At 41.9% G+C, this 26,046-nt stretch overlaps 1 protein-coding gene across 2 annotated transcripts in view; it reads left to right on the top strand.

The window, feature by feature from the left end:
• ZNF180 (zinc finger protein 180) overlaps positions 1-23,481 on the top strand; it is a 30,061-nt gene extending 6,580 nt beyond the window's left edge. Inside the window, exons 3-5 of one of the 2 annotated variants that reach the window (XM_045814652.2) lie at positions 3,194-3,268; positions 11,487-11,613; positions 12,690-23,481. In XM_045814652.2, coding sequence (XP_045670608.1) covers positions 3,194-3,268; positions 11,487-11,613; positions 12,690-14,434 — 1,947 coding nt within the window. In that variant the 3' untranslated portion in view covers positions 14,435-23,481. The remainder of the gene's footprint in view (positions 1-3,193; positions 3,269-11,486; positions 11,614-12,689) is intronic. The other variant, XM_087870875.1, reaches the window with a different exon arrangement.
• Positions 23,482-26,046: the final 2,565 nt, after the last annotated feature.

Genomic DNA, 26,046 nt, shown 5'->3' with positions numbered 1-26,046 from the left:
ACACAGACCTCTCCCCAGAGCTGCACACAACACAGCAGCTAGTTTCTCCTGGAGCAAAGGACCTGAGAGAGAAGAGAGAGAGAAGAGAGGGAGTGCTTAATTGCACACAGCCAAGGTGGGAGCCACAGTGTCTTTTATCATCGGATTGCAAAAGTGACACAACATCACTTCTTTTTTTATTTTATTTTTATTTTTATTTTTTTAAAGACTTTATTTATTTATTCGACAGAGATAGAGACAGCCAGCGAGAGAGGGAACACAAGCAGGGCGAGTGGGAGAGGAAGAAGCAGGCTCCCAGCGGAGGAGCCTGATGTGGGGCTCAATCCCATAACGCCGGGATCACACCCCGAGCCAAAGGCAGACGCCTAACCGCTGTGCCACCCAGGTGCCCCTGTTCTTTTTTTAAAGTTTGATTGACTGATTGATTTATACGAGAGAGAGAGCATGGTGGGGGGATCAGAGGGAGAAGCAGACTCCCCACTGAGCAGGGAGCCCGATGCAGGGCTCGATCCCAGGACCCTGAGATCACGACCTGAGCCAAAGGCAGACGCTTAACCGACTGAGCCACCCAGGCACCCCAGCATCACCTCTTCTGTAATCTGCTAGTCACATAGACTCAGCCTGGTACCTGTGGGCAAGGACTACATAGGGTGTGAATGCCAGGAGGCTCGGGATCATTAGGGGCCATCTTGGAAGCTGGCTAGCACACTTCTCAGCTCTGAATGTCCTCTAGTAAATTTTAGTCATTATCAGAAGATGCACCAGTACTTTGTTTGGGCTGATGGCTCTCAGTTACAGCCCCGGCAGGGAGAGAAATCAGGGGAGCCCAAGTCTTGGTGCTCAGTGAGGGTTGTCAGTCCAGTGAGCCAGCGTGTTGGACGTCACCTGGGAGGTTTCAATGACTTACACATTGGAAGTAGCTGGGCCAGGGAAGGCCGTGCCTGCCTTCGGGGACTGAGACCAAAACCCTGCCACGCGGGTGGCAGAGCCTCACCTGTCCCCTATCAGTGTCAACATGCAGAGTTGCTCTTAAGTGTTCTCATCATCCAAAAAAATCATGACTGTGTGATGTGCTGGACATGTTAACTAGCTTGTGATACTCATTTCATAGTGTCCACATATCTAAAACATGTCACGTTGTTCACCTTAAGTAGATAGTTTTCGTCAAGCGTACCTCAGTAAAGCTGTAAAATAACTAAATAAATTGTTAATAGTGGGGGGGGAAAGGCTTTTAATTTCATTCATATACCCCAAACCCTGCTGTGTGTCTAACCCTGTCAAATTCAGGCAACTCACATTGTGCGCCTACTCAGTACTGAGAATACAAAGATGAAAAATACACAATTCTTTACAGCACCGAGCTCGTGACCCAGGGAAGACGTGTAGAAATGGAAGCAAATAATACAAGGAGAGTGATTTTGTTGTTACAGTAAAGATCCGATAAAAACAGCTAAGAAATCCTAAGGGAAGAAGAGATGAGACTTTGTGCTGTCCGGGAACGCTTCCTGGAAGAGAGGGCCTACATGATGAGACTTCGAGCGGTGGGGTAGAGGAAAGGGGTGCAGTTTGGATCAGGCAGTTGGTGCTTGGATCATCTCTGGTGAACTTCATGGACTTAAACAAGTTTACTAAATGTTATTACCATTAATCTCTGCATTGCTGAAAGAGACATATTACTCCTCTCTCCAAAAATGTTTAGGTAATTGGGGACCTAGGGTGGCTCAGTCAGTTAAGTGTCTGACTCTTGACTTTGGTTCAGGTCATGATCTCAGGGTTTTCGGATTGAGCCCCACATCAGGCTCCCTGCTCAGTGGGAGTCTGCTTCTCCCTCTGCTCCTCCCAACCCACCCCCTCATGCTCTCTTTCTCTCTCATATAAATAAAATAAATATCAACCACTTTTGCAGCGAGGGAAGACTTGTTTGGCATTGTCGCACATCAGGAATGTGATTTCTCTCCGCAGCTGAGTTTCCGTGATACACGAGTCAAAACTTCTTGGCTCCCTTGGACCATCCGTTTTGAAATTTTGAAGTTGTTATTTTGGCCTTTGAGTTTGGTTTCTTCATTCCTGTTCTTTGGCACCCGGAGCTCTTTGGTAATGCCCACGCGGCCACTACAAAGCACTTTAAGCATCCTGCTGTTTGCGCTGGGCAGTCATGCAGGCAGCTTGTCCGCTGAGCTTTCTCCTTGGGCCTTCTTTACGATGAGGCAGCTGCAGCGCACAGAGGAGGGGAGGCGGGGGAGGCGGAGAGAGAGCGAGAGCTCGGGCATGTGGGTGCAGCACTGCAGGGAGGTTGTAGCAATGTAAACCCCCACTGAGGGGGTATGATGCTCTTGACTGATGGGCCACCAGGGTGGGAGTCCTTAGCAACGGGCAGAAGAAACAGTCCACGCGGTCGGGATTTTGGTTGCAGAGAGCAGTCTGAGTGACTAAATAAATATAAAGAGGATAATGGGAGCTGGATAAGGTACACAAATGGAGAGCAGGAAGGCTAGAATCAACTGTGTTGTTGAATTGTAATTGGAGGCGTGAATTTATAGCCTCTAATATATACAGAGAAGTAGTTACAGAAATAGAGATTCGATATTATCTGATTTAAAGAGGCGAGCATCTTTTGGTGTATTCATTGGCCATTTTATTTCTTCATAGGTGAGTTGCATGTGCATTTTCTTCTGTCCCTTGCCATTAAAGGCACCTTTTTAACTGATTTAGACCAAGCCTTATAGTATGGATTCTTACGGATGGTGCCTTTGTCGTGTGTGGTGCTTTTTGCCAAATGTTTTATGAAGTTAATTTTTGGACCTTTTTCTTAATGATTCTTTGGTTGTGCTGTATTCCTGTTTTATTTGCTTATAATTCTGTGATCCAGTAATTCCGACAACATGGTTGTACAGTTCTTTTCACCCACATAGTGTCTGGAGTCACTCAGCTCCGTATAGCTGGGAGCCGGGCTGGCCTAGAAGATCCACAAAGACCTCATGCCCATGTCCAGTGCCTCGTAGCCCCTCCAGATGCCCCCTGTCGCTCCACGTGGCTAGCTTGAGCTTACCAATGGAAGGGAACAGAAGTTTTGTAGGTGGGATGTGTTAAAACAGGTGGTTTTTCAAATCCGGGCCTACTCACAGTGGGAATTTTGAGCCACGACCTAGCTTCCTGGTTATTTTCCTTTTGCTCATCTGTTTTGCTTTCTCAGGACTCTCTCCTTCCTCAAGAGATTATCATCAAGGTCGAGAGAGAAGATGCTGGGTCACTGGCCCTTCCGTCTCAGGTGAGTTGGCCTCTCTAACATTAGGACTTGTACATGGTTGGTTGGTGGCAGGGACCAGGTTGAAGTGAGCTGGGAGATGAGCAGAAAGAGAGGAGACGGAGGTACAGGTGGACAACTTTTACAAAAACTTAATTAGTTCTCATGTCACGGATTGAAGAGAGTGATAGCTGTAAAGAGGTTTGAGGCTGAGGGCTTTTTTTCCCCCCTTTAAAGGATTGAAAAGCTTTGACTGTATTTCAGTGGTTGCAGAAAGAAGTAAGTGGAGAAAAAGAAGTTAATTAGGAGAGGAGTTAAAACGACAAAGCAGAGTCCTTGATTAGTGCCGAGGACTTCTTTCATGTGAACATGTTGGCTCTGCAGAGGAGGGAGGACCCGTACAGGAAGAAGGAGGGTGTGGGAATTCTTGGAATGCTTGGATTCTTCTTTGGGAGCAATCCGGTGGCTATCTGTTGGGCATGGGGCTGGGAATTGGAATGGAGAGGTACTTGACATGGGTAGAGAAGGCTGAAAACAATACTGTTGGATTTTGAGAGATAGGCAGCCCCAGGAGGTATAACAGGGTTGCTGGTTAGTCCAAAAGGATCATTCTGGGGCGCCTGGGTGGCACAGAGGTTAAGCGTCTGCCTTCGGCTCAAGGCGTGATCCCGACATTATGGGATCGAGCCCCACATCAGGCTCCTCCGCTATGAGCCTGCTTCTTCCTCTCCCACTCCCCCTGCTTGTGTTCCCTCTCTCGCTGGCTGTCTCTCTGTCTGTCAAATAAATAAATAAAATCTTAAAAAAAAAAAAGATCATTCTGAGATAGTGACCACTGACCACTGATAGTACTCTACCCAGCTGCTCTTGTGAGTTTTCTTTTCCAATGGTATTCCGGAACCTTTCTGTAGATCATAGATTGGCATTCAGATTTGTTCCTATAGCCAGGTACATTCAGTGAAAGCCCATAGGGCAAGGTACTGTTTGAAAGAGGATTTCTTAAAGATCAAATAGAAAGATTATAATGAACGATCCAATCTCTCTAATTGGAAAAATTAAGATGGAAAAGATAAATGGGGCATTAAATGGGACAGAAAAGAATATAGACCAGTGGTTAGTAATAGTAGATACTTGAATTCAGTAATGTCCCTAAACCGTCAAAGAATGGAAAGAGTAAGGGAGAGCAGTCTGGTGTCGTAATCAGAGAGTTCTGTCTGTGTGACTTGAGAGGTGGAGTACTTTATGGTGATGTCAAGGTCAGGGGTCTCACCCTAAGAGTAGGGTACTGAGGAGCAATTCTAGGGGCTGGGAGCTGGGCTAGAACTAGGCGTTGATGGCTGAGAACACATGTTAGGCAAAGTTGAGTCTCCATCCCAGCCACTGACTTCAGACACATGTGTTAATTCTCTATGCTTCTAGCTGTTCACCTGAAAAAAAGGTGCCGCTACTAGTATTTTCTCTCAGGGACCTTGTGAGAATTCAATTGAATGATAGTTCATGCAACGTGCTTAGCTCTCAGCCTGAGAACACACAGAAAGTGCCTCATTAAAGTCAGTTAGTTTTAGGGGCACACCTGGGTGGGGCAGTCAGTTAAGTGTCTGACTCTTGGCTTCAATTCCTGATCTCAGGGTCATGAGATCGAGCCCCGCGTTGGGTTCTGTGTTCAGCATGGAGTCTGCTCAAAATTCTATCTCCCTAGGGGCGCCTGGGTGGCACAGCGGTTAAGCGTCTGCCTTCGGCTCAGGGCGTGATCCGGCGTTATGGGATCGAGCCCCACATCGGGCTCCTCCACTATGAGCCTGCTTCTTCCTCTCCCACTCCCCCTGCTTGTGTTCCCTCTCTCGCTGGCTGTCTCCATCTCTGTCAAATAAATAAATAAAATCTTAAAAAAAAAAAAATTCTATCTCCCTCTCCCTCTGCCCCTCCCCTCTAAAATAAATAAATAAATCTTTAAAAAATAAAGTCAATTAGTTTTGTATTATTATCAGAGAACTCTACAAATGGATGCTAGAGATAGTGCAAGATGAGATAATACAAGTTCTTGAGGTAGAGGATAAATCCGAGGTATTATAGTTTTTCAGGGGATGGGGGTTAGTGTTCAGGTGGTTGGTAGGACAAAGGTCCAAGGAGTAAGGTAAACAGTGTGAGTTTTAGTGTAACTGGGAGGACACACACCTTCCACCTTTGATGCTGAGTGACCGTGAGCCTGCGGGGCCTACAGAGGAGGGGGTCATTGGGGGAAATGTAGGTTTCCATGAACACGGGGATATAGAGGGAACATTTGGTGATGATGTTGAAGCTGTAGGATTTCGTTATTTAGAAGTAGAGTGCCCAAGGACACAGTTGAAGGGCTTGGGAAGGAATTTTGAGGAATGAGGAGCTTGGCACAGGTGAAAAGAAAGATAGAGTAAGTGGAGATGAAAGTCAAGAAAAGGGGCGCCTGGGTGGCACAGCGGTTAAGCGTCTGCCTTCGGCTCAGGGCGTGATCCCGGTGTTATGGGATCGAGCCCCACATCAGGCTCCTCCTCTAAGAGCCTGCTTCTTCCTCTCCCACTCCCCCTGCTTGTGTTCCCTCTCTCGCTGGCTGTCTCTCTCTCTGTCGAATAAATAAATAAAGTCTTAAAAAAAAAAAAAAAAAGAAAGAAAGTCAAGAAAAACCAGTATCCACACATTGAAGGGACTTTTCAAATGGGTGTGTGATAGGCCTGTGAGATTCAGGTGAGAGAGAGGACTTAAATCAGAATTCTGACCAAAAGTCAGATTATTTTGATATAATACGAAGTCTGTTGATCCTATGGATTCACTCATTGAAATCATTTGCCAAATACGTATTTCGTAACTACCGTACACAACGCTATGCTAAGCACTGGGGTTACAGTTACAAGCTATCACTACCTTACCCATGCCCTCATGGATTGCGGCCCAGTGACAAAGATGACCACTATGCAAATGAACAGAAAGTGTGGTGAGTCTTATGATAGAAATCCGTGGAACTTTTGGAACATATAGCTGGGGGTGGAGTCGGAGGGAGGGGTGCTAATCTAGTTTGGTATTATTTATTTGACATTTGAATAAGCTTCATTTTTTTCTTTTTTTTTAAATAATAATATATTTTTATTATATTATGTTAGTCACCATACAGTACATCCCTGGTTTTTGATGTAAAGTTTGATGATTCATTAGTTGCGTATAACACCCAGTGCACCATGCAATATGTGCCCTCCTTACTACCCATCACCAGCCTATCCCATTCCCCCCCCCCCCCAGGCCCTCAGTTTGTTTCTCATAGTCCATAGTCTCTCATGCTTCATTCCCCTTTCTGATTACCCCCCCTTATCCCTTTCTTCTCCTACCGATCTTCCTAGTTCTTATGTTCCATAGATGAGAGAAACCATATGATAATTGTCTTTCTCTGCTTGACTTATTTCACTTAGCATTATCTCCTCCAGTGCCGTCCATGTTGCAGCAAATGTTGAGAAATTGTTCTTTTTGATAGCTGAGTAATACTCCATTGTATATATGGACCACATCTTCTTTTTTTTTCATTTTAATGTTTTTTTATTATATTATGTTAGTCACCATACAGTACATCCCCAGTTTCCGATGTAAAGTTCGATGATTCATTAGTTGCGTATAACACCCAGTGCACCATGCAATACGTCCCCTCTTTACTATTCATCACCAGTCTATCCCATTCCCCCCCCCCCCCCCGCCGAGGCCCTCAGTTTGTTTCTCATAGTCCGTAGTCTCTCATGCTTCATTCCCCCTTCTGATTACTCCCCCTTTCTTTATCCCTTTCTTCCCCTACCAATCTTCCTAGTTCTTACGTTCCATAGATGAGAGAAACCATATGATAATTGTCTTTCTCTGCTTGACTTATTTCACTTAGCATTATCTCCTCCAGTGCTGTCCATGTTGCAGCAAATGTTGAGAATCCGTTCTTTCTGATAGCTGAGTAATATTCCATTGTATATATGGACCACAACTTCTTAATCCAGTCATCTGTTGAAGGGCATCTCGGCTCCTTCCATTTAGCTATTGTGGACATTGCTGCTATGAACATTGGGGTGCATATGGCCCTTCTCTTCACTATGTCTGTATCTTTGGGGTAAATACCCAGTAGTGCAATGGCTGGATCATAGGGTAGCTCAATTTTTAACTTTTTAAGGGACCTCCACACTGTTTTCCAGAGTGACTGTACCAACTTTCATTCCCACCAACAATGTAGGAGGGATCCCCTTTCTCCACATCCTCTCCAGCAATTGTTGTTTCTTGCCTTGTCAATTTTTTGCCATTCTAACTGGCGTAAGGTGGTATCTTAGTGTGGTTTTGATTTGAATTTCCCTGATGGCTAATGATTTTGAACATTTTTTCATGTGTCTGTTAGCCATTTGTATGTCTTCATTGGAAAAGTGTCTGTTTAGATCTTCTGCCCATTTTATGATTTGTTTATTTGTTTCTCTCGTATTGAGTTTGAGAAGTTCTTTGTAGATCTTGGATACCAGTCTTTTATCTGTAGTATCATTTGCAAATATATTCTCCCATTCCGTGGGCTGCCTCTTAGTTTTTTGGACTGTTTCCTTGGCTGTGCAGAAGCTTTTTATCTTGATGAAGTCCCACAAGTTCATTTTATCTTTTGTTTCTCTTGCCTTTGGAGACGTGTCATGAAAAAGGTTGCTGTGGCCGATGTCGTAGAGGTTGCTGCCTATGTTCTCCTCCAGGATTTTGATGGATTCCTGTCTCACATCGAGGTCTTTCATCCATTTAGAGTTTATCTTTGTGTATGGTGTGAGAGAGTGGTCAAGTTTCATTCTTTTGCATGTAGCTGACCAATTTTCCCAGCACCATTTATTGAAGAGACTGTCTTTTTTCCACTGGATGTTTTTTCCCGCTTTGTCAAAGATTAGTTGCCCAAAGAGCTGAGGGTCCATTTCTGGAGTCTCTGTTCGGTTCCATTGGTCTATGTGTCTGTTTTTGTACCAGTACCATGCTGTCTTTGTGATCACAGCTTTGTAGTATAGCTTGCAATCCAGCATTGTGATGCCCCCAGCTTTGTTTTTCCTTTTCAACAATTCCTTGGCGATTCGGGGCCTTTTCTGGTTCCACACAAATTTAAGGGCTGTTTGTTCGAGCTCTTTGAAGAATGTCATTGGTATTTTGATCGGGATAGCATTGAAAGTGTAAATTGCTCTTGGTAGCATGGACATTTTAACTATGTTAATTCTTCCGATCCATGAGCATGGAATATTTTTCCATCTTTTTGTGTCTTCTTCAGTGTCTTTCAAGAGTGATTTGTAGTTTCTAGAATATAGATCCTTTACGTCTCTGGTTAAGTTAATTCCAAGTTAACGTATGATTTTTGGTGCTATTGTAAATGGGATGGATTCCCTAATTTCTCTTTCTTGTCTCATTGTTCGTGTTTAGAAATGCAACTGATTTCTGAGCATTGATTTTGTATCCTGCCACATTACTGAATTGCTCTATAAGTTCTAGTAGTTTGGGAGTGGATTCTTTTGGGTTTTCCATATGGAGTATCATGTCATCTGCGAAGACAGACTGTTTGACTTCTTCTTTGCTGATTTGGATACCTTTTATCCCTTTTTGTTGTGATTGCTGTTGCAAGGACTTCTAGTACTATGTTGAATAATAGTGGCGAGAGTGGGCATCCTTGTCATATTCCTGTTCTTAAGGGAAAGGCTTCCAGCTTTTCCCCATTGAGAATGATATTTGCTGTAGGCTTTTCATAGATGGTTTTTATGAGATTGAGGAATGTACCATCTATCCCTATACTCTGAAGGGTTTTAATCAGGAAAGGATGCTGTATTTTGTCAAATGCTTTTTCTGCATCTATTGAGAGGATCATACGATTTTTGGCTTTTTTCTTGTTGATAAAATCTATCACACTGATAGATTTGCGAATGTTGAACCACCCTTGCATGCCAGGGATGAATCCCACTTGGTCATGATGGATAATCCTTTTAATGTACTGTTGGATTCTATTAGCAAGGATCTTGTTGAGAATTTTGGGTGATTTTTTTAAAGGTTTTATTTATCTATTTGAGAGAGAGCGAGGACAAGTGGAGGAAGGGCAGAGGGACAAGCAGACTCCCTCCTGAGCAGGAAGCCCAATGCAGAGCCCGAACCCAGGACCCTGAGATCATGACCAGAGCTGAAGTCAGACACTTAACTGACTGAGCCCCCCAGGTGCCCCTGAACAAGCTTGATATTAAAGGGACCTGTGTTGGGGCGCCTGGGTAGCGCAGTCGTTAAAGCGTCTGCCTTTGGCTCAGGGCGTGATCCCGGCGTGCCGGGATCGAGTCCCACATCAGGCTCCTCCGCTATGAGCCTGCTTCTTCCTCTCCCACTCCCCCTGCTGTGTTCCCTCTCTCGCTGGCTGTCTCTCTGTCACATAAATAAATAAAATCTTTAAAAAAAAAAAATAAAGGGACCTGTGTTAAACAGTGAAGGGGAGTGTTTTTTAAAAGGAAGTATGGACTGGAGCTTGGAGTTTGCATTGGAGCTTGGACAAGTATGAACATGCAGATCCACGTTCAACATAGGTGGCAGTATGCAAATGATATTTCTGAATCCCGTTTTGGGCTAATCGTGAAAACTTTCAGTGAAATGCATGGGTCCCAACTTAGAAAAATGCAGGTACAGCAGTATTTTGCACGGAATTACCTGGGATTCAAGGACTTTGTCCCGTTCATGAACCACAGCTCAGGAACACTAGGTCTACTTAAAAAGCCTTTAGTGACAAGTGGCATAACATTCCCCGGCTTTGGCTGCCTTTGGATAAGGACAGATCACACGCAGCACTTTATTGGATCAAAATGCCTGCCCAGTAGTCTTGGAAATCGGTCCTTTCTATCTTAGAGGAGGCAGTCCAGGAGACCCCCCTCTACATGACAGTAACAACAGTGCGTCTCCTAAAGGCTCTACAGTGTAGCTCTGAGTGTGGACAAAATAGAACTGTCCTCTCAAGACTGAGAGTTCAAGATAAAGGTCACATTGGCTGTCAATTAATTTTTCAGAGTTCTCAAATCTAATAATCTTTGCTTAGAATTTTTTTTCATTTAAGCTTTAGGTAGTTAATATACAGTGCAATATTGGTTTCTGGAATAGAATTCAGTGATTCCTCACTTACATACAACACCAGGTGTTTATCATAACAAGTGCCTTCCTTGATAGCCATCACCCATCTATCCCATTTGCCAGCCTTTGGCTTTTTGTTAAGTGAGTTGCTAATAGCTTTTCATATAGTGTACAGTTAATTCACCAAACAACCCATTGAGTTGGGTATAATTAAGCCTAAGAAATAGAATTGAGATAAACTCACCTTAGAAGACAGATGGTCAGCTTGATACATATTTTTAAAATTCAGACCTTTTTTTTTTAAGATTTTAAAAAAAATTTATTAGAGCATGAGCCAGAGGTGGGGGGAGGGGCAGAGGGAGAGGGAGATTCCCCACTGAGCAGTGAGCCCCACATGGGGCTCCATCCCAGAACCCTGGGATCATGACCTGAGCTGAAAGCAGACACTTTACCGACTGAACCACGCAGGTGCCCCGACCTTTGCTCTTAATAGGTGAGAAAACCCATCTCTTTTCCAAATCCAGTGTTCTTAACCTATACATACTGTCTTTCATTAAGGCCCACATTTCATCTTCTATCTCACGCATCAGTAAAGTAAAGCCTGTGGGCCAAATCTAACCCACCACCTGCTTTTGTAAATAAAACTTTATTGTAACATAGCCACACTCATTTGTTTATATATTTTCTGTGCCTGCTTTCTTGTTGCAGGAGAGCTGAGTAGTTGTGATAGAGACTGAATGGCTTGCAAAGCCTGAAATATTGACTCTCTGACCTTTGACAGAAAAGTATGCCGACCCTGTTTTGTTAGCTTCTTGGGAATTTGGAGGGAATTCCTAAGTGGGAATTTTAGATTCACCAGCGTAAAAATCAGAATAAACATTTTCTTCAAGGTGAACAAGAGAGCAAACAATTTATATCTGTTCTGACCCAGTGTTTCTCTTTGGGGTTGTATAAACAGGTCCAGCATCCAAAACCCAAAGGGGCTTATATAAAAGGGACCTGTACACCTTGCCTAGAATCCTTCGGACAGTGAGGACAGTTTCCAGGCCATCAAGGTTTCCTTCTTCCGTTTGTCGAACTTTTCCTCCTTTGTGAACATCGGAAGAAAATGATGCCCAGCTAAGCGGGAATGTGTGTCCTATTTTAGGAAGGAGTGAACTTCAAAATTGTGACTGTGGACTTCACTCAGAAGGAAGAAGGCACTTTGAACCCTGCTCAGAGGACCCTGGACAGAGACGCGATCCTAGAGAACCACAGGGACCTGGTCTCTTGGGGTAAGAATGAATGAAGTTTGTCTATTGAAATGATTCCAGTTGATTACGAGCTATGGAGTTCAGAGGTCAGAATGATTTTGACCACACATAGATTCGTGTGTGCTTTTTATTCCCCAATGAAGATTTAATTTTAATTTGTAGGGTATCAAAGGCACAGATTCTTGGGTTTGAGCTTGTGCAGTCTTCATAGTTCCTAAAGGCCAAAGACAGGGACCAAATTCTGCAGTGATTTTCTTTGGTCTCCAGCCCAAACACCCTGAGTCTATATTGGTCCCTATGAGCTTCTCAAACCAGATGTACTCTCCTTGGGGGAGCAAGAGGATGAGTATAAACATTTCCTAACATACATATCCAGGGGAGAAACACACACTTAGGAATCATTACAGGTATTGAAGGTTAATTTCAAAAATCCCCATAGGGCATGCTACATTTCTCCATCTCCCACTCCTAGTGGACTGTATACGTTGCCACTCTTTCCAGGTGTACTCTCTGTGCTTGACCTAGTAGACACACTGGCTTCTGCTTCTAAGCTAACCCCCATTCTTTCTCACTTGCAACCACAGGAATCCATCGGGCATAATAGCCCCTAAGGCATTTAGGGAACTTAGGATACCAGTGCCCTCATTCTTTGTCTTGGTTCACCAAGTAGTCTGCCCATGTCTTACTGACACGCCTCCAGAAATTCCTAGAAATGTACATACTGTTCTCTATTTCAGTGAACATGTGTCTAGCACTAAAGAGGGTAGAAAGGACTCTGGTTCTTTTGCTAAGATTTGCAAAATTGTTTTGTTATTCTGTAGATTTTGTACAGGTGACCTAATTTTGGAATATGAAGATATTCGGCATCTAAAGTCTTTTTATTTAGAAATACTGAATTTTAATACCATGTTATTGTTGGGCTCTGGTACTTCTCTGCTTACTGTTCCATCCCACCCTTCTGTTTTCTTAATCCAGGTTATAGGACCATAGCTGAAAACAAATCCATATATGTTTTGCATATCTGTTTGTTAGCTTTTCCCCCAGTATTCCAATTCTAACATCGTTTGGCTAGGATGTTTTATTTTGCTTTCTTCTAGACTTGGCAACGGCACTTGGAAGGAGAGAATCAACATCAAAGCAGAACATTTTTGATGATGAACCATCCCATCGAGTGAAGTTAGAAAGGTTGACAAGAGATGATCCTTGGTTATCTTCGTGTGAAGAAGTTCAGGATTGTAAGGACCAGTTGGAAAAGCAACAGGAAAGACAAGAGAGACTTTTGAAGGAAATGGCATTTACTCACAGGAAAGCGGTTACTTATGAGACAGTCTATAAAAGTGATGAACTTGAAGAGAAGAGTGGTCTGGATTCCAGTCTTCTTTCACCCCAGATGATACCCATAAGAAACCATTTTCATAAACATGCCTCACATGTTAAAAAATTGCATTATAATTCTATCGTAAACACTCATGAGATGATTAATGACAGTAAAAAACTCTGTGAGAATAATGAACATGGAAACCCTCACCAAAACATTCACCTTATTCAGTTTACAAGAACTCAAACAGGAGATAAATCCTATGGATTCAGTGACAGTATTCAATCTTTTAGCCATGATGTACCCCTAAATACACATCAGAAAATGCACGCAAGAGGAAGATCCTTAGATTTTAAGGAATGTGGGCAAGTTTTGAACCACAGTATATCCCATAATGAACAACAGATAATACCTGTTGAAGAGAGTCAATATAACTGTAGTAAAACCTCCCAGAGTTCATCCCTTGCTCAGAACATGAGAAGCCATTCTGAAGAGAAACCCTTTGAATGTAATCAGTGTGGGAAATCCTTCAGCTGGAGCTCTCATCTTGTTGCACATCAGAGAACTCATACGGGGGAGAAACCTTATGAATGTAATGAGTGTGGGAAATCCTTCAGCCGGAGCTCTCACCTTGTTTCCCACCAGAGAACTCATACTGGAGAGAAACCTTATAGATGTAACCAGTGTGGGAAATCTTTTAGCCAGAGCTATGTTCTTGTGGTGCATCAGAGAACTCATACTGGAGAGAAGCCTTATGAATGCAGTCAGTGTGGAAAGTCATTCAGGCAGAGCTACAAACTTATTGCCCATCAAAGAACTCACACCGGAGAGAAGCCCTACGAATGCAGTCAATGTGGGAAATCATTTATCCAGAGCTATAAACTTATTGCACATCAAAGAATTCATACTGGAGAGAAACCCTATGAGTGCAATCAATGTGGAAAGTCCTTCAGTCAAAGTTACAAACTTGTTGCCCATCAGAGAACTCACACAGGAGAAAAACCCTTTGAATGTAATCAGTGTGGAAAATCCTTCAGCTGGAGCTCTCAGCTTGTTGCACATCAGAGAACTCATACTGGAGAGAAACCCTATGAATGTAATGAGTGTGGAAAATCCTTCAACCGCAGTTCTCACCTCGTTATGCATCAGAGAACTCATACTGGAGAAAAACCCTATGAATGTAACCAGTGTGGGAAGTCCTTTAGCCAGAGTTACGTTCTCGTGGTACATCAGAGAACTCATACTGGAGAAAAGCCCTATGAGTGCAGTCAGTGCGGGAAGTCCTTCAGGCAGAGTTCATGCCTTACTCAACATCAAAGAACTCATACTGGAGAGAAACCCTATGAATGTAATCAGTGTGGAAAAACATTCAGCTTGAGTGCTCGACTTATTGTACATCAAAGAACTCATACTGGAGAAAAGCCCTTTACGTGTAATCAGTGTGGGAAAGCTTTCATTAATAGTTCTAAACTTATTAGGCATCAGGCAACTCATACTGAGGAGAAACCCTATGAATGTAACTAGTTTGGAAATCTTTAGGCCAGAGTATTTTTTTTTCCTTTTTCTTGCATTTCTTTCTCCTTCCCTCCATTTTTTTCTTTTCTTTCTTTTTCTTTCTTTCTTTCTTTCTTTCTTTCTTTCTTTCTTTCTTTCTTTCTTTCTCTCTCTCTCTCTCTCTCTCTCTCTCTCTCTCTCTCTCTTTCTTTCTTTCTTTCTTTCTTTCTTTCTTTCTTTCTTTCTTTCTTTCTTTTCTCTTCTATTCTCTTCTTTACTTTCTTTTAAATGTCAACCTTCTGTTATTGTGTACCTGGAAGTTTGTTCTGGAGAAGAAAGAAAAACAGTGAATCACATGTTTTACCTAATAATTTTTTATTAAAAAAGTCAAACTTGGCCTTTATGACACATTGCCACATAAGTAGTAAATATTGGCACTTTTCCTTGCAGAAAGCACTCTGACCTGAATCTGAGGAAATTACCATTAAATGGTCAACTTACTATGGAATGATTGCAAGTGAGGTAGACCTTTTTAACAATAAAGAGTAAATGAGAATGCAAACACTGGTGGGCTTGTTGTTGAGAAATTGGGAAATTGCTATAGTTATTGGAACCTAGACTGGAAAACGGTGTTTCAGTATCATTTTATGACATGATTTCCCCAGTAGCTACTTTGTAATCTGTTTTATTCAGCACTTTTTATTATATGTGAAGATTTTGTAAAGATTAGGAAAATGGCTATGATACGAAGTGGGGAAAAGTGCAGGCCAAGAGTATAGAACAGTAATTTGTGGAACCATTGTGATACTTGTGTATGGATCAGAATTGAAAGTGTTTCTGGGTGTATCTATTTGATTTTTAGGTTTATGCCTGGTTTTCTTCTCTTTTGGAATGTGTGCTGTTTTACTATAGTAAGTAATATAAGGAGTAAAAATTAGTCAAAAACAAAAAGTAAACCAAAGATTTCCATCTTTGACCATTTAGGAAAGGCTAGGTGGCTAGATAAGAGATCCCTCAGGGTTCTGAGATTTCCATTTGGATTACCTTGAACAGGTCACTCCTTAGGATTTGGATTCCCAGGGATTTTCCTCATTGAAACTATTTCCCTGGGAACGGGGAACTGGAAACTTAGGCCAGAAAGGGTTTTATATGAGGGATTGAGAGTATGCAGTCTGTGTGAAGGGCATATTTTTATATTTCCAAAGCAGTATAAAGGAGCTCTATTTTTAAGGGACCCCCTGCCCCCGTGTAGTCTTGTCTTTTTTTCCTCTGGAATATGTTTCCTAATGTGAGAGTCTTCTGAGTGGGAGAGCACTATCATGGCTAAGTGCTCACCAACTAAATTAAGCTTGCAAGAATGATTTTAGGTGAGATTCGTAGCTATTTGTTGGTTTCTAAGATGTGGTTCACACGTCTTTCTCTCCTTTGCCCCTAAATCATAAATTCGAATCCTATGGATTATCATGGGCCCGAAACCTCTGATCCTAGAGAGTTAATAACAAGTAAGCTGAGAGTTGAAATGGGAGACCAGAGAAGAGAGATGAATTCTCTCGAGGAAGAAAGAGAAACCAAAAGTGACATCCGATAGTGGTTGCCCTCAGTAAAATTCTGTCCGCATAAGATGACCCTAAGCGGAGCCATCTCTCTGAGGAGTAAGCCAGAGCACAGCACACATGACAGTGATTGAATTTCTGGGGGAACAGTTGTTGATGGCTCAGAACTGGCTTCACATACACCCTGAGATCTTTAGTCAGTTGGTGGATGCGGAGGTAGCTGAACAGTACGGGTTCTCCATCATTGCCTTTTGGGGAGAACATAAAGTGGTGAAAAATCCTAATTTAACAATGGGACCTAGATAGGCTTCTTTCTCCCCAGATTATAGATAAAACCAACAACAGTGCTAGGACGATTTTTACTGAGTATGTCGAATCTTACTTTGAAGGCAAGAAGCCATTATTGTACACATGAGTGTAAAGCCAAGTGGGCAAAGAATGAGGGCTCTGAATATTTCAAGTTTGGGAAGTGATTGATTGCAAAGTAAACATTGAAAATATTTCACTGAAAGTGTGAAATTTTTAAAACTGCAAAATTTTTGAAGTATGTGTGTAAGTTGTGTGTGTGTGTGTGTGTGTGTGTGTGTGTTTCTGGCCAGCTTGAATATGTGAGTTGTCTTTGTGCACTAAGTCATAAGGTTTATATCAGTTTCTCAGTGGGGATTAAGGATTGCCAAGTGTATTGAAATAAGATAGATTCAATTAATAAACAAAAGTGTTAATATGTATCATTTGCTCAATAATTTCCCTTGTAGGAAAAAATATTCTTTTAATTTAAAGGTAGTCAACCAAAAATCCCTGTATCAATAATAAGTTGAAGGCATGCGACAACATGCCAAAAATATGTAATTAAACTTCTGAACCTAAAATTTAAGGTTAAAAAGGGGATCAATAGCTTGATTTTAATGACATCCATATGGCGTGTATATAGGTATAATGACATACGTCCCTTGCATACAAATTTTTGTCTATGTAAAATTCACAAAAATGAAGCTGAACTTTGCCATAGAAGAATTGATAGAGATTTTACAAGCCAAATCTCTTTCACCATACTCCAGTAAAGTTAGAAATAAATGAAGAGTGACCAAAATGTTTTTAACTACCTAGATGTTAGGAAATAGTCCTCTAGAACCAATTTTTCATTTCCCCCAGTGTTATTGAGATAAAATTAACATACAGCACTGGGTAAGTTTAGGGTGGAGAGCATGACCTGACCTACAAGTATTGTGAAATGATTATCACAGTTACCATGCATCATCTCATATAGATACAGAACCAAGAGGGTTTTTTGTTTTCCCTGCTATGAGAACCCTTAAGATTTACTCCCTAGCAATTTGCAAATATACCGAATAGCAGTGTTAACTATAGTTGTTCTATGTCTTCTCACACTCCTGCTCAGCCTTTACTGCTTTCGCACTCTTACCACCTCATTTTGGGGTTTGATATTTCAGCTTACTTCTAGGCTTGAAAAGATAAATGTATTTTATTGGATTTTTGTTTGTTTTTAAGTTTTTTTGGGGGGGTTGTTTTGTTTTGTTTTTAGAGAGAGAGATTTCAGCTAAGAGAGGGGAGATCCAGATTTTTAAATACTGTTTTCAGATACACTTTTGTATTTCTTTTTTTTTTTTTAAAGATTTTTTTATTTATTTGACAGAGATAGAGACAGCCAGCGAGAGAGGGAACACAAGCAGGGGGAGTGGGAGAGGAAGAAGCAGGCTCACAGCGGAGGAGCCCGATGTGGGGCTTGATCCCATAACGCCGGGATCACGCCCTGAGCCGAAGGCAGACGCTTAACCGCTGTGCCACCCAGGCGCCCCACACTTTTGTATTTCTAACTGGATTTTGTGCTCAATCAATAGCATCTCTTCTGTATGTCTTAACATACCAACAAGGCCAGTTAAACTACCTATGCCTTTAGAACTTTTTCTTGAAAAAAATCAGTGTTTTTCCAGTTTGTCGACAGAGGTCGCACCCAGACTGTTTCGCTGTAGGAGACTCAAGGGATCCCATCAGTAAATAGTGCATTACTCTTTACAGACTGTAGCAACCTGGGTTCTGAATTGGGAAGCACATGAGCCAATGCTAGCCAATTGATTCAGTAAAAGGAGTTTATTAAAAGGATATTAGGTGGGTCCAAGAATTGTCAAGAAGCAGTAAGAACACGTTCAGGGATTTACAGACAGAAACAATTGCTGGAATTATGCTCTGGAGCCTATCAGAGTTCCTTAATGTTCTCAAAGTTTCTTAATGAATTTTCTTAATGTAGCTCTACATTGATTTCTTTTGATTCCAAGTCTGAGACAGGTGCCTCAGTCTGGTGGATCATAAGCTGTGCCTGCACCTGAGCTGTGAGGTAGTTTGAGAAGTCAGAGGTATTAGCCCTTGTATTTCCTGGAGTCTGTACTGGTAGGTGGGGTTGACCTTCTACTCATACTAATGCAATTGAGGATTTGTCGTTTGTCGAATTTTATTCATTCGCAAAGCAGCGGCAAAGGAAGTTTCCAGGATAGCCCTCTCTTTTGCCTAACCCGTAAGTCAACATTTTCTTCACGTTCTATACTTTGACTTAAATATGCAGATAGACCCTCCTATGTAACACAATACAGCTATCTCTCTTAAAATAAAAAACATGCTCGTTCTCTTCCCCATGTAGGGATAACCCAGAGCTTCACATCATTACATCCACTTCCAAGTCTGGGATCTCTGCGTGATGTCCGTTTGTTTTTCTTTTTTTCTTTTTTTTTTTTTAAAAGATTTTATTTATTTATCCGACGGAGATAGAGACAGCCAGCGAGAGAGGGAACACAAGCAGGGGGAGTGGGAGAGGAAGAAGCGGGCTCATAGCGGAGGAGCCTGATGTGGGGCTCGATCCCATAACGCCGGGATCACACCCTGAGCTGAAGGCAGACGCTTAACTGCTGTGCCACCCAGGCACCCCCCGCTTGTTTTTCTAGTGAAAAATTTGTCATGTAAAAAGAGGGTTCAGATGCTGGGCATGAGAAAGGGGGAGAGATCATAAAACCGGGTCAGATTAGCAAGCTAGTATTAAGTAACTTTGGTTGTTGCCAGTAGATATTCAAAAGCTCTCAAACTGTTTCTATAAAACTGGGAACAAGTTGGTGACAGTTTTTATTGCTTAGGATGATTTAATCCTTATTTGGATTAGCTTGAGGTGTAACTAAATTAATGAACTATAGATTTTGCTGTAAAAATAGTGTACTGTTCCATTTAAAATGTTGATTTTGGCATTTACCAAGCAGATGTTCATGTTGAAACAGTAACGTTGGATTTTCTGTCTTGTAGCCAATGTGTTATTGATTTGTGGTCCACTGAGGATGGTATTTAGGTGGAAATAGGTTAGCAATCGATAAACCTTTCTGTACTAATATCACCTGTCTGGACTCCTTAGCGAACAGCTTTTATGTTCTGTTGAATGAATGTTCATTCTGAGGTCATGATAGCCTTCATGATCTTTCCTCAGTTCTTTAGGGAGCATTCCTCGAATTTAGATGTTGGATCAAGTTCTTGCAATTTGGATATTTGCTTGGATATTGTTCCTTTCTCTTGCCCAGGTTCTACGAGTTCATTCTCTGATAGTGTTTGTGCAGGTCTGGACTGTTGATACCATTGCCTTTGGTTCATTGCAGATCAGACAGGTTCCTGAATCTTCTGACCATAAACTCTCCTTCTCGTTTTATATTTGGTTTGTCCACACTTTTCTCCACCATTACTCGCTTTCTGAACTGACAAGGACCATGCTACTCCTACAGGAGGGATCTTCTGTGGCAGGCTGGAACTTTCTAATGGGTGTACGTAGCTGATTTTTCTGTACTTTTGAAAAACTTAAAGCACATGCCAGTAACCTGAATTGGTTATTTTTTAAAATTGAAGTATCATAAACGTTCAATGTTACATTAGTTTCAGGGGTACAACATATTGATTAAACAATTCTATGCATTATTCAATTCAATGCTCGTAAGTGTAGTCACTACCTGTCACTATACAATGTAAAATAGTAATAATACGTAGATATGATCGTAAGTGGAATGTGCTGAAATTTTAGTAGCAGGGATTAGGTTAAAAAAGGACCAGACCTAGAGAAAAGCCGAAGGATATTTTTCTGATGAAATACCAAAGCTTTTTATTTGTATTCTCTGATATTACTGTTTTCTACTAATCGTATAGGGATTCCATCATTGATCCTAGGTGTACTCTCTGCTTTAGTATTTATGTTGCACTGGGGTGGAGGGAGTTGATACCTCTTTTCATAATCTGGTGGATAGATTTTAGTTGTTGCTGATAGCATGTGTCATCTTGGCCTGTATACAATACAGCCAATTCCAAGATGTCCTCCCAAGAAATTGGACACCCAGTCACCACAGCTTCCCCGTGTGGTGCAGCTTCTAACTGTGTATGAGTGCCCCGTTCTGGCTTCTCTGCCCAAATGGGAAGAGGGGATGACTACTGCGTGGGGGGGGGGGTATTGTTCTCTGTTATTCCTGGATCAAGTCCAGGTGTATGTTTTTAATAAAAGGAAAACTAAAGTTTCTAGCTTGAAATGAAACTAAAATGGTGGATTTGTGTTCATGAGATGTTCAAATTGGTCAGAAAACACTGCATTAGAATAAAAATGTTTAAGTAGGAGATGGAGACTAGGTTAAAACTAGAGCTCAATTGGAATCAGCAGTATTAGCACTAGGAAAGGCTACACATTCATCCCAGGCAACCAGCAATCATGCAGCAGCAATTGGTGAGCAAGGGCTCATTGGTGAGTAGCTTCGTTGAAGGCAGACAAATAGAAATGGGCTTGTAGTATCTTGTGGATCATAGGTAAAAACATGTTCAGAGACATTTTGGTGCTGGTACAGAGGCTATAGGGACCACCAACCCAAGCAGAATTCCTATCAGCCAGGCAGGAACACTGTGAGCATGGAGAAACCATTAGTCATGAACCGCTAGGCCAAGGTAGGTCTATATGGATCCATTGCGAGATGTAGTATCAAGAGTGTCTAAGAAAGGCACTATTGTAGTTTGTTCAGGCTGCTATAACAAAAATACTATAGACTGGATGGCTTAAGCCTTGAATAAGAGCAAAGCACCAGGGGCGCCTGGGTGGCTCAGTCATTAAGTGTCTGCCTTCAGCTCAGGGCGTGATCCCAGGGTGCTGGGATCGAGCCCCACATCAGGCTCCTCCACTGGGAGCCTGCTTCTTCCTCTCCCACTCCCCCTGCTTGTGTTCCCTCTCTCACTGGCTGTCTCTCTCTCTCTGTCAAATAAATAAATAAAATCTTAAAAAAAAAAAAAGAGCAAAGCACAAGCAGATTCAATGACTGATGAGGACTCCCTTCCTGGTTCATAGGCGGCCATTTTCTTGCTGTGTCCTTGTATGGCAGAAGGACAAGAGAGGTCTCTGGAATCCCTTGTATAAGGGCACTAATCCCATTCATGACAAATTCACCCTCACAAATTAATCACGGCCCAAAGGCCCCCATCTCCTAATACCATCACATTGGGGTTAGGATTTCAACCAATGAATTTGGGTAGTGGTGATGTTGGGGGGACATAAACATTCAGTCCATGACAGGCACGAACTTGACTTATAATAGTCTTCACAAAAGATATTTTATGTTGATCAGCCCAAATTTCCTGCAGGCAAATGTTGGTTAACATCAAAGTTTTGGACAAATGATTAAAAAAGGCTTATTGTAGGTCCATCCAGGAAACAGAACCTTCACTAGACTGATGACCTGGAAGCTCTTTCATCACACACTGAAAGGGGCATCTAATACCCCCGCTCAGGCCTCTCACACTCAGAAGTTGGCCTTTTTATTACTTGCCTTTCTGGTGGATAGGCCCACAGGCTATGTAAGAACATATGAAGATAGCCATTAATAAATGGGCCCAACCTCAGGTGTATTTGGTCATATTTATCACTGAAGGGACAAGATTTTCAAAACGTGATTGGGATTATTGACAATTCACCTTCAGTGAGAGCCCTTATTTGCTCTTTGTTAAAGCTTAAGAAGAAAACAAGAAAAAAAGGTTCTAATTAACATGGCCTGTCTCATCACATGGGGGTGGGGAGTGGGGAAGGCAATGTGTAGATTAATCAACCAGGAGACAAGCTATAAAGGGGGAGAAATACAAATGCCAACTCTAAAGAAACATTAAATATGTGGACTTGGGAACTAAATATCTAAGTGGGATTCCAGTTGATATTTCTCCTTCCAGAATGGTTTCCTTAATTCCCCCTGCTTCTAACAGCTGCTCCCATTGTTCAAGGTTGGAGGACCTTGTATCACACAGCCAGATATGCAAGAACCTGCTGAAATATGGGTTTACTTCCTCTTGTGGAAAACAGTACCCCATCTACCACCCATCTGGAAAAATTAGATGGTAATTGGTTTTCTACTACCCCATCCTGGGTTGGAGCATATGTGGTTAATAGCATCTCTTCCCAGTACAGCCAGCTGGCCCCCAGTGGGCGTAATTTTACTGGCTAAGTTTGCACCTTTGAATCCAGGTTACCCCAGCATTAAAAAAAAAAAAAACATTTAATTTACCCTAAAAGATCCATGTTATTACTGGGGAGGGGAAAAGACTGGGCATTTTTATAAAGAATTATATGTGTTCATCTAAATAAATCAACGGTGCTATTTGCAATGCCTCCCAGAGCCACTGTAATCGCGATGCTGAAACTTACCAACGAAAGCAACTTAATAATGAATCTTCCATCTCAAGGTCTCCTTGCTCCGTAATTTTTGTCCTTAAAATCTACTGGGTAGAGTAAGTGAGGGCATCTCCTAGCCAACACCCCAGGGAACGGGAGAGAAAAATGAGTCCCCACTTCTTAAAAAAAAAAAAAAGATTTTACTTATTTATTTATTTTTAAAATTTTTTATTTAAATTCACTTTAGTTAACATATAGTGTATTATTAGTTTCAGGGATAGGATTTAGTGATTCATCGGTGGCATATAACACCCAATGTTCATTATATATCAAGGACCCTCCTTAATGCCCATCACCTGGTTACCCCATCCCCCACCCACCTTCCCTCCAGCAACCCTCCGTTTGTTTCCTAGAGTTAAGAGTCTCATGATTTGCCTCCCTCTCTGTTTTATTATCTTATTATTTATCTTATTTATCTTGGAGAGAGAGCAGATGCGGGCAAGCAGGATGGGGAAGGGCACAGCGGGGGAGAGAGAAGAGCAGACTGCACTGAGGGCAGAGCCTGATGTGCGGCTGGGTCTCACGATCCTGAGATCACGAGCTGAGCTAAAACCAAGTCAGTCCCTGAGCCCCCAGGCACCCCAAAATCAGCCCCTTTGAGGACCCTCAACAGGTGGGGCCAGAACCTGTCTTGTATGATCACCAAATATGACTCCGGCAAAGTTTTGCTTCAGAGATGAACCCAAAAGGCTTTTCTCGACACCATTTTCTACAATGAAAATATCACCTATCCCCCTTCCTCACACACATATACACACAAAACTGACTCATTGATAAGATGTATGAAAATAAGGTTTAGGGGCACCTGGGTGGCACAGCGGTTAAGCGTCTGCCTTCGGCTCAGGGCGTGATCCCGGCGTGGGATCGAGCCCCACATCAGGCTCCTCCGCTATGAGCCTGCTTCTTCCTCTCCCACTCCCCCTGCTTGTGTTCCCTCTCTCGCTGGCTGTCTCTATCTCTGTCGAATAAATAAATAAAATCTTTAAAAAAAGAAAATGAGGTTTAATCTCATTTGTGATATTAAATTAAAAAGTTTTTTTGGTTTTTTGGTTTTTTGGTTTTGTTTTTTTAATTGTACAAACCAGTTCCAGAGATGGAGGTACAGAAGGCGGGGTTTGGTAAGACCCACCCTTCCATTCATGCTGCTGAGAGGGCAAGTTGAGATAGCCTTCCTAGAAAGTAATTTAACAATATAATCAAGAGCCACTCATATACTTAGATCCTTTGTTTCAGTCATTTCTCTTGACAAGGATAAATGCCCACGGAGCATCACTACAATAAAATAATGAAAAATTGGTTAAGAAAAAAGGAAACGTTGGGGCACCTGGGTGTCTCAGTCATTAAGCGTCTGCCTTCAGCCCAGAGCGTGATCCTGGCATTCTGGGATCCAGCCCCACATCAGGCTCCTCCGCTGGGAGCCTGCTTCTTCCTCTCCCACTCCCCCTGCTTGTGTTCCCTCTCTCGCTGGCTGTCTATCTCTGTCGAATAAATAAATAAAATCTTTAAAAAAAAAAGAAAAGAGGAAATGTCAACATTAGCAAAATGGATAGAAAAATTTGGCTTATCCATGATGGAATATCATGCAGACATTTAAAATGTTTTACAAAGAGTTCGTAATGGCATTGTCTGACCAACAACTGACATTGGATCCTACATGTCTATAGGATAAAAATCTGTTACTCAGCTTAACAGAGAAACAAAAAAATTTCCTGTGTGAGGCTGTTATTTCCCTCTTGGCCAACAATTACCTTCCGCTCCTGGTAGAACAGGACCCTAATGGCCTCATGCCCAACACATTTAAGTATGATTCCCAGGTCTTATCTCTATCCCTGTTCTGCCCCATTCTCTGTGGTCTAGTAGTTTTAATCAGAAGAGAGTGTTCTCTAGGAAGATGCATCGGGATGCCTGGAGGAATCTTCTATATATGCAACTCAGGATTTGGAGCTCACATAACACCTGACATGATCAGGCAGAGATCACAACCACTGCAAAGTAGAAGTCTGAGTAGAGAGTGTAGACGCAGGGTTGTTGAATTCTGAAAATAATGGTCTGGTCAGGAGCAGGGGCAGGGCCAGCTTTCCCCCAATCACACAGCCCAGGGCTGTCTTTCATAAACATGCAGTATAATCCATGATTTTAATCCCATTAAGTCCAAGTATTTAAATAATCCCCCTGCACCCCGAAATCACAGAAAAATATTCCAAGTTAGGAAAAGATGAAAAAATGGTCATTAGTCCTGGAAAACATAAAAGAGGGTCATGTTTGGAAATGAGCTTTGATCAATTTCTGCCACATTGTAGAGATGGAGTTCTAAGTCTGTCCAGATCATTTTGCCCCATCCCCAGGAAGCACAAAGGGGATTTAAGAGAAACAGATGCTCAGGGGGGAAATTTTAACTGACCTCATATTCATTGTATGTATCATCTAAAGGAAGGAATTATGTAGTTGAATATTAGGTTTCCTGGTTTAACGTGTTGAATGTTATATAAAAGTGATGGGTATCGTTGTAAATGTCTATTGATGTAATGTAAGATTCATCATTTGCTAAGCAAAAAGAATGTTTCCAATATCTTAATAAAATTTTATGGTTCATAAGTTGGATTTGACACAATAAGTAAATATTTAAAATATCTACTGTGACCTAGGGTTAAAAGAAATGAGAAAACTCTTCAAATTTAAAATAGAATGACAGCAGATCATGCCAAGTGGCCAACATTTATCCTATAGGTTAATGAAACAGAGAAGCAGAAATTAAAGTCTTGTAGTTCATTTCAGGAAGCTTGGAAAAGAAATTTAATGAAGGAATAAAACAAATGTTCATATTTCTTTAACAAGGTGCTGGATGGTGGGAGAGTGTCAGACATAACCTCCTTCTCATCCTTAATGTCTCTGAAAGTCTTTGGAATTGAGACACCAACCCAAGGAACCAGGAAGGGGGTTGTCCTGAATGAGCCCACAAGCAAAGGAGGGTGGGAAATAAGATTTACGCTTTGATGTAAACATTTACATAAAATCACTTAGCTGTCACAGGGCACCTGGGTGGCTTAACCGGATAAGTGGCAGACTCTTGATTTTGGCTCAGGTCATGATCTCAGGGTCCTGGGATCGTCCCCCCCCCCCACTAGTGCTCCGCACTCAGCGGGGAGTCTGCTTCAGGATTCTCTCCCTCTGCCCCTCCCCCTGCTCTCTCTGTCTCTCAAATAAATAAATCTTTAAAAAAATGACTTATCTGTCACAATTGAGCATTGTAATTCTCAGTAATTAACATAACTTAAACATAATTTAAATAATTTTCTATAATTTAAACAATGAATTAGATGACCTGATTATCTGGAACCGCTAGCTCAAATTGCTAACCT

Source organism: Ursus americanus, chromosome 21 (genome assembly GCF_024610735.1).
Source record: "Ursus americanus isolate L20-20 chromosome 21, mUrsAme1.1.p, whole genome shotgun sequence".
NCBI classification, from domain to species: domain Eukaryota; kingdom Metazoa; phylum Chordata; class Mammalia; order Carnivora; family Ursidae; genus Ursus; species Ursus americanus.
Note: the sequence above shows the minus strand (reverse complement) of the source record. Positions and strands in the feature narration are given on the sequence as shown.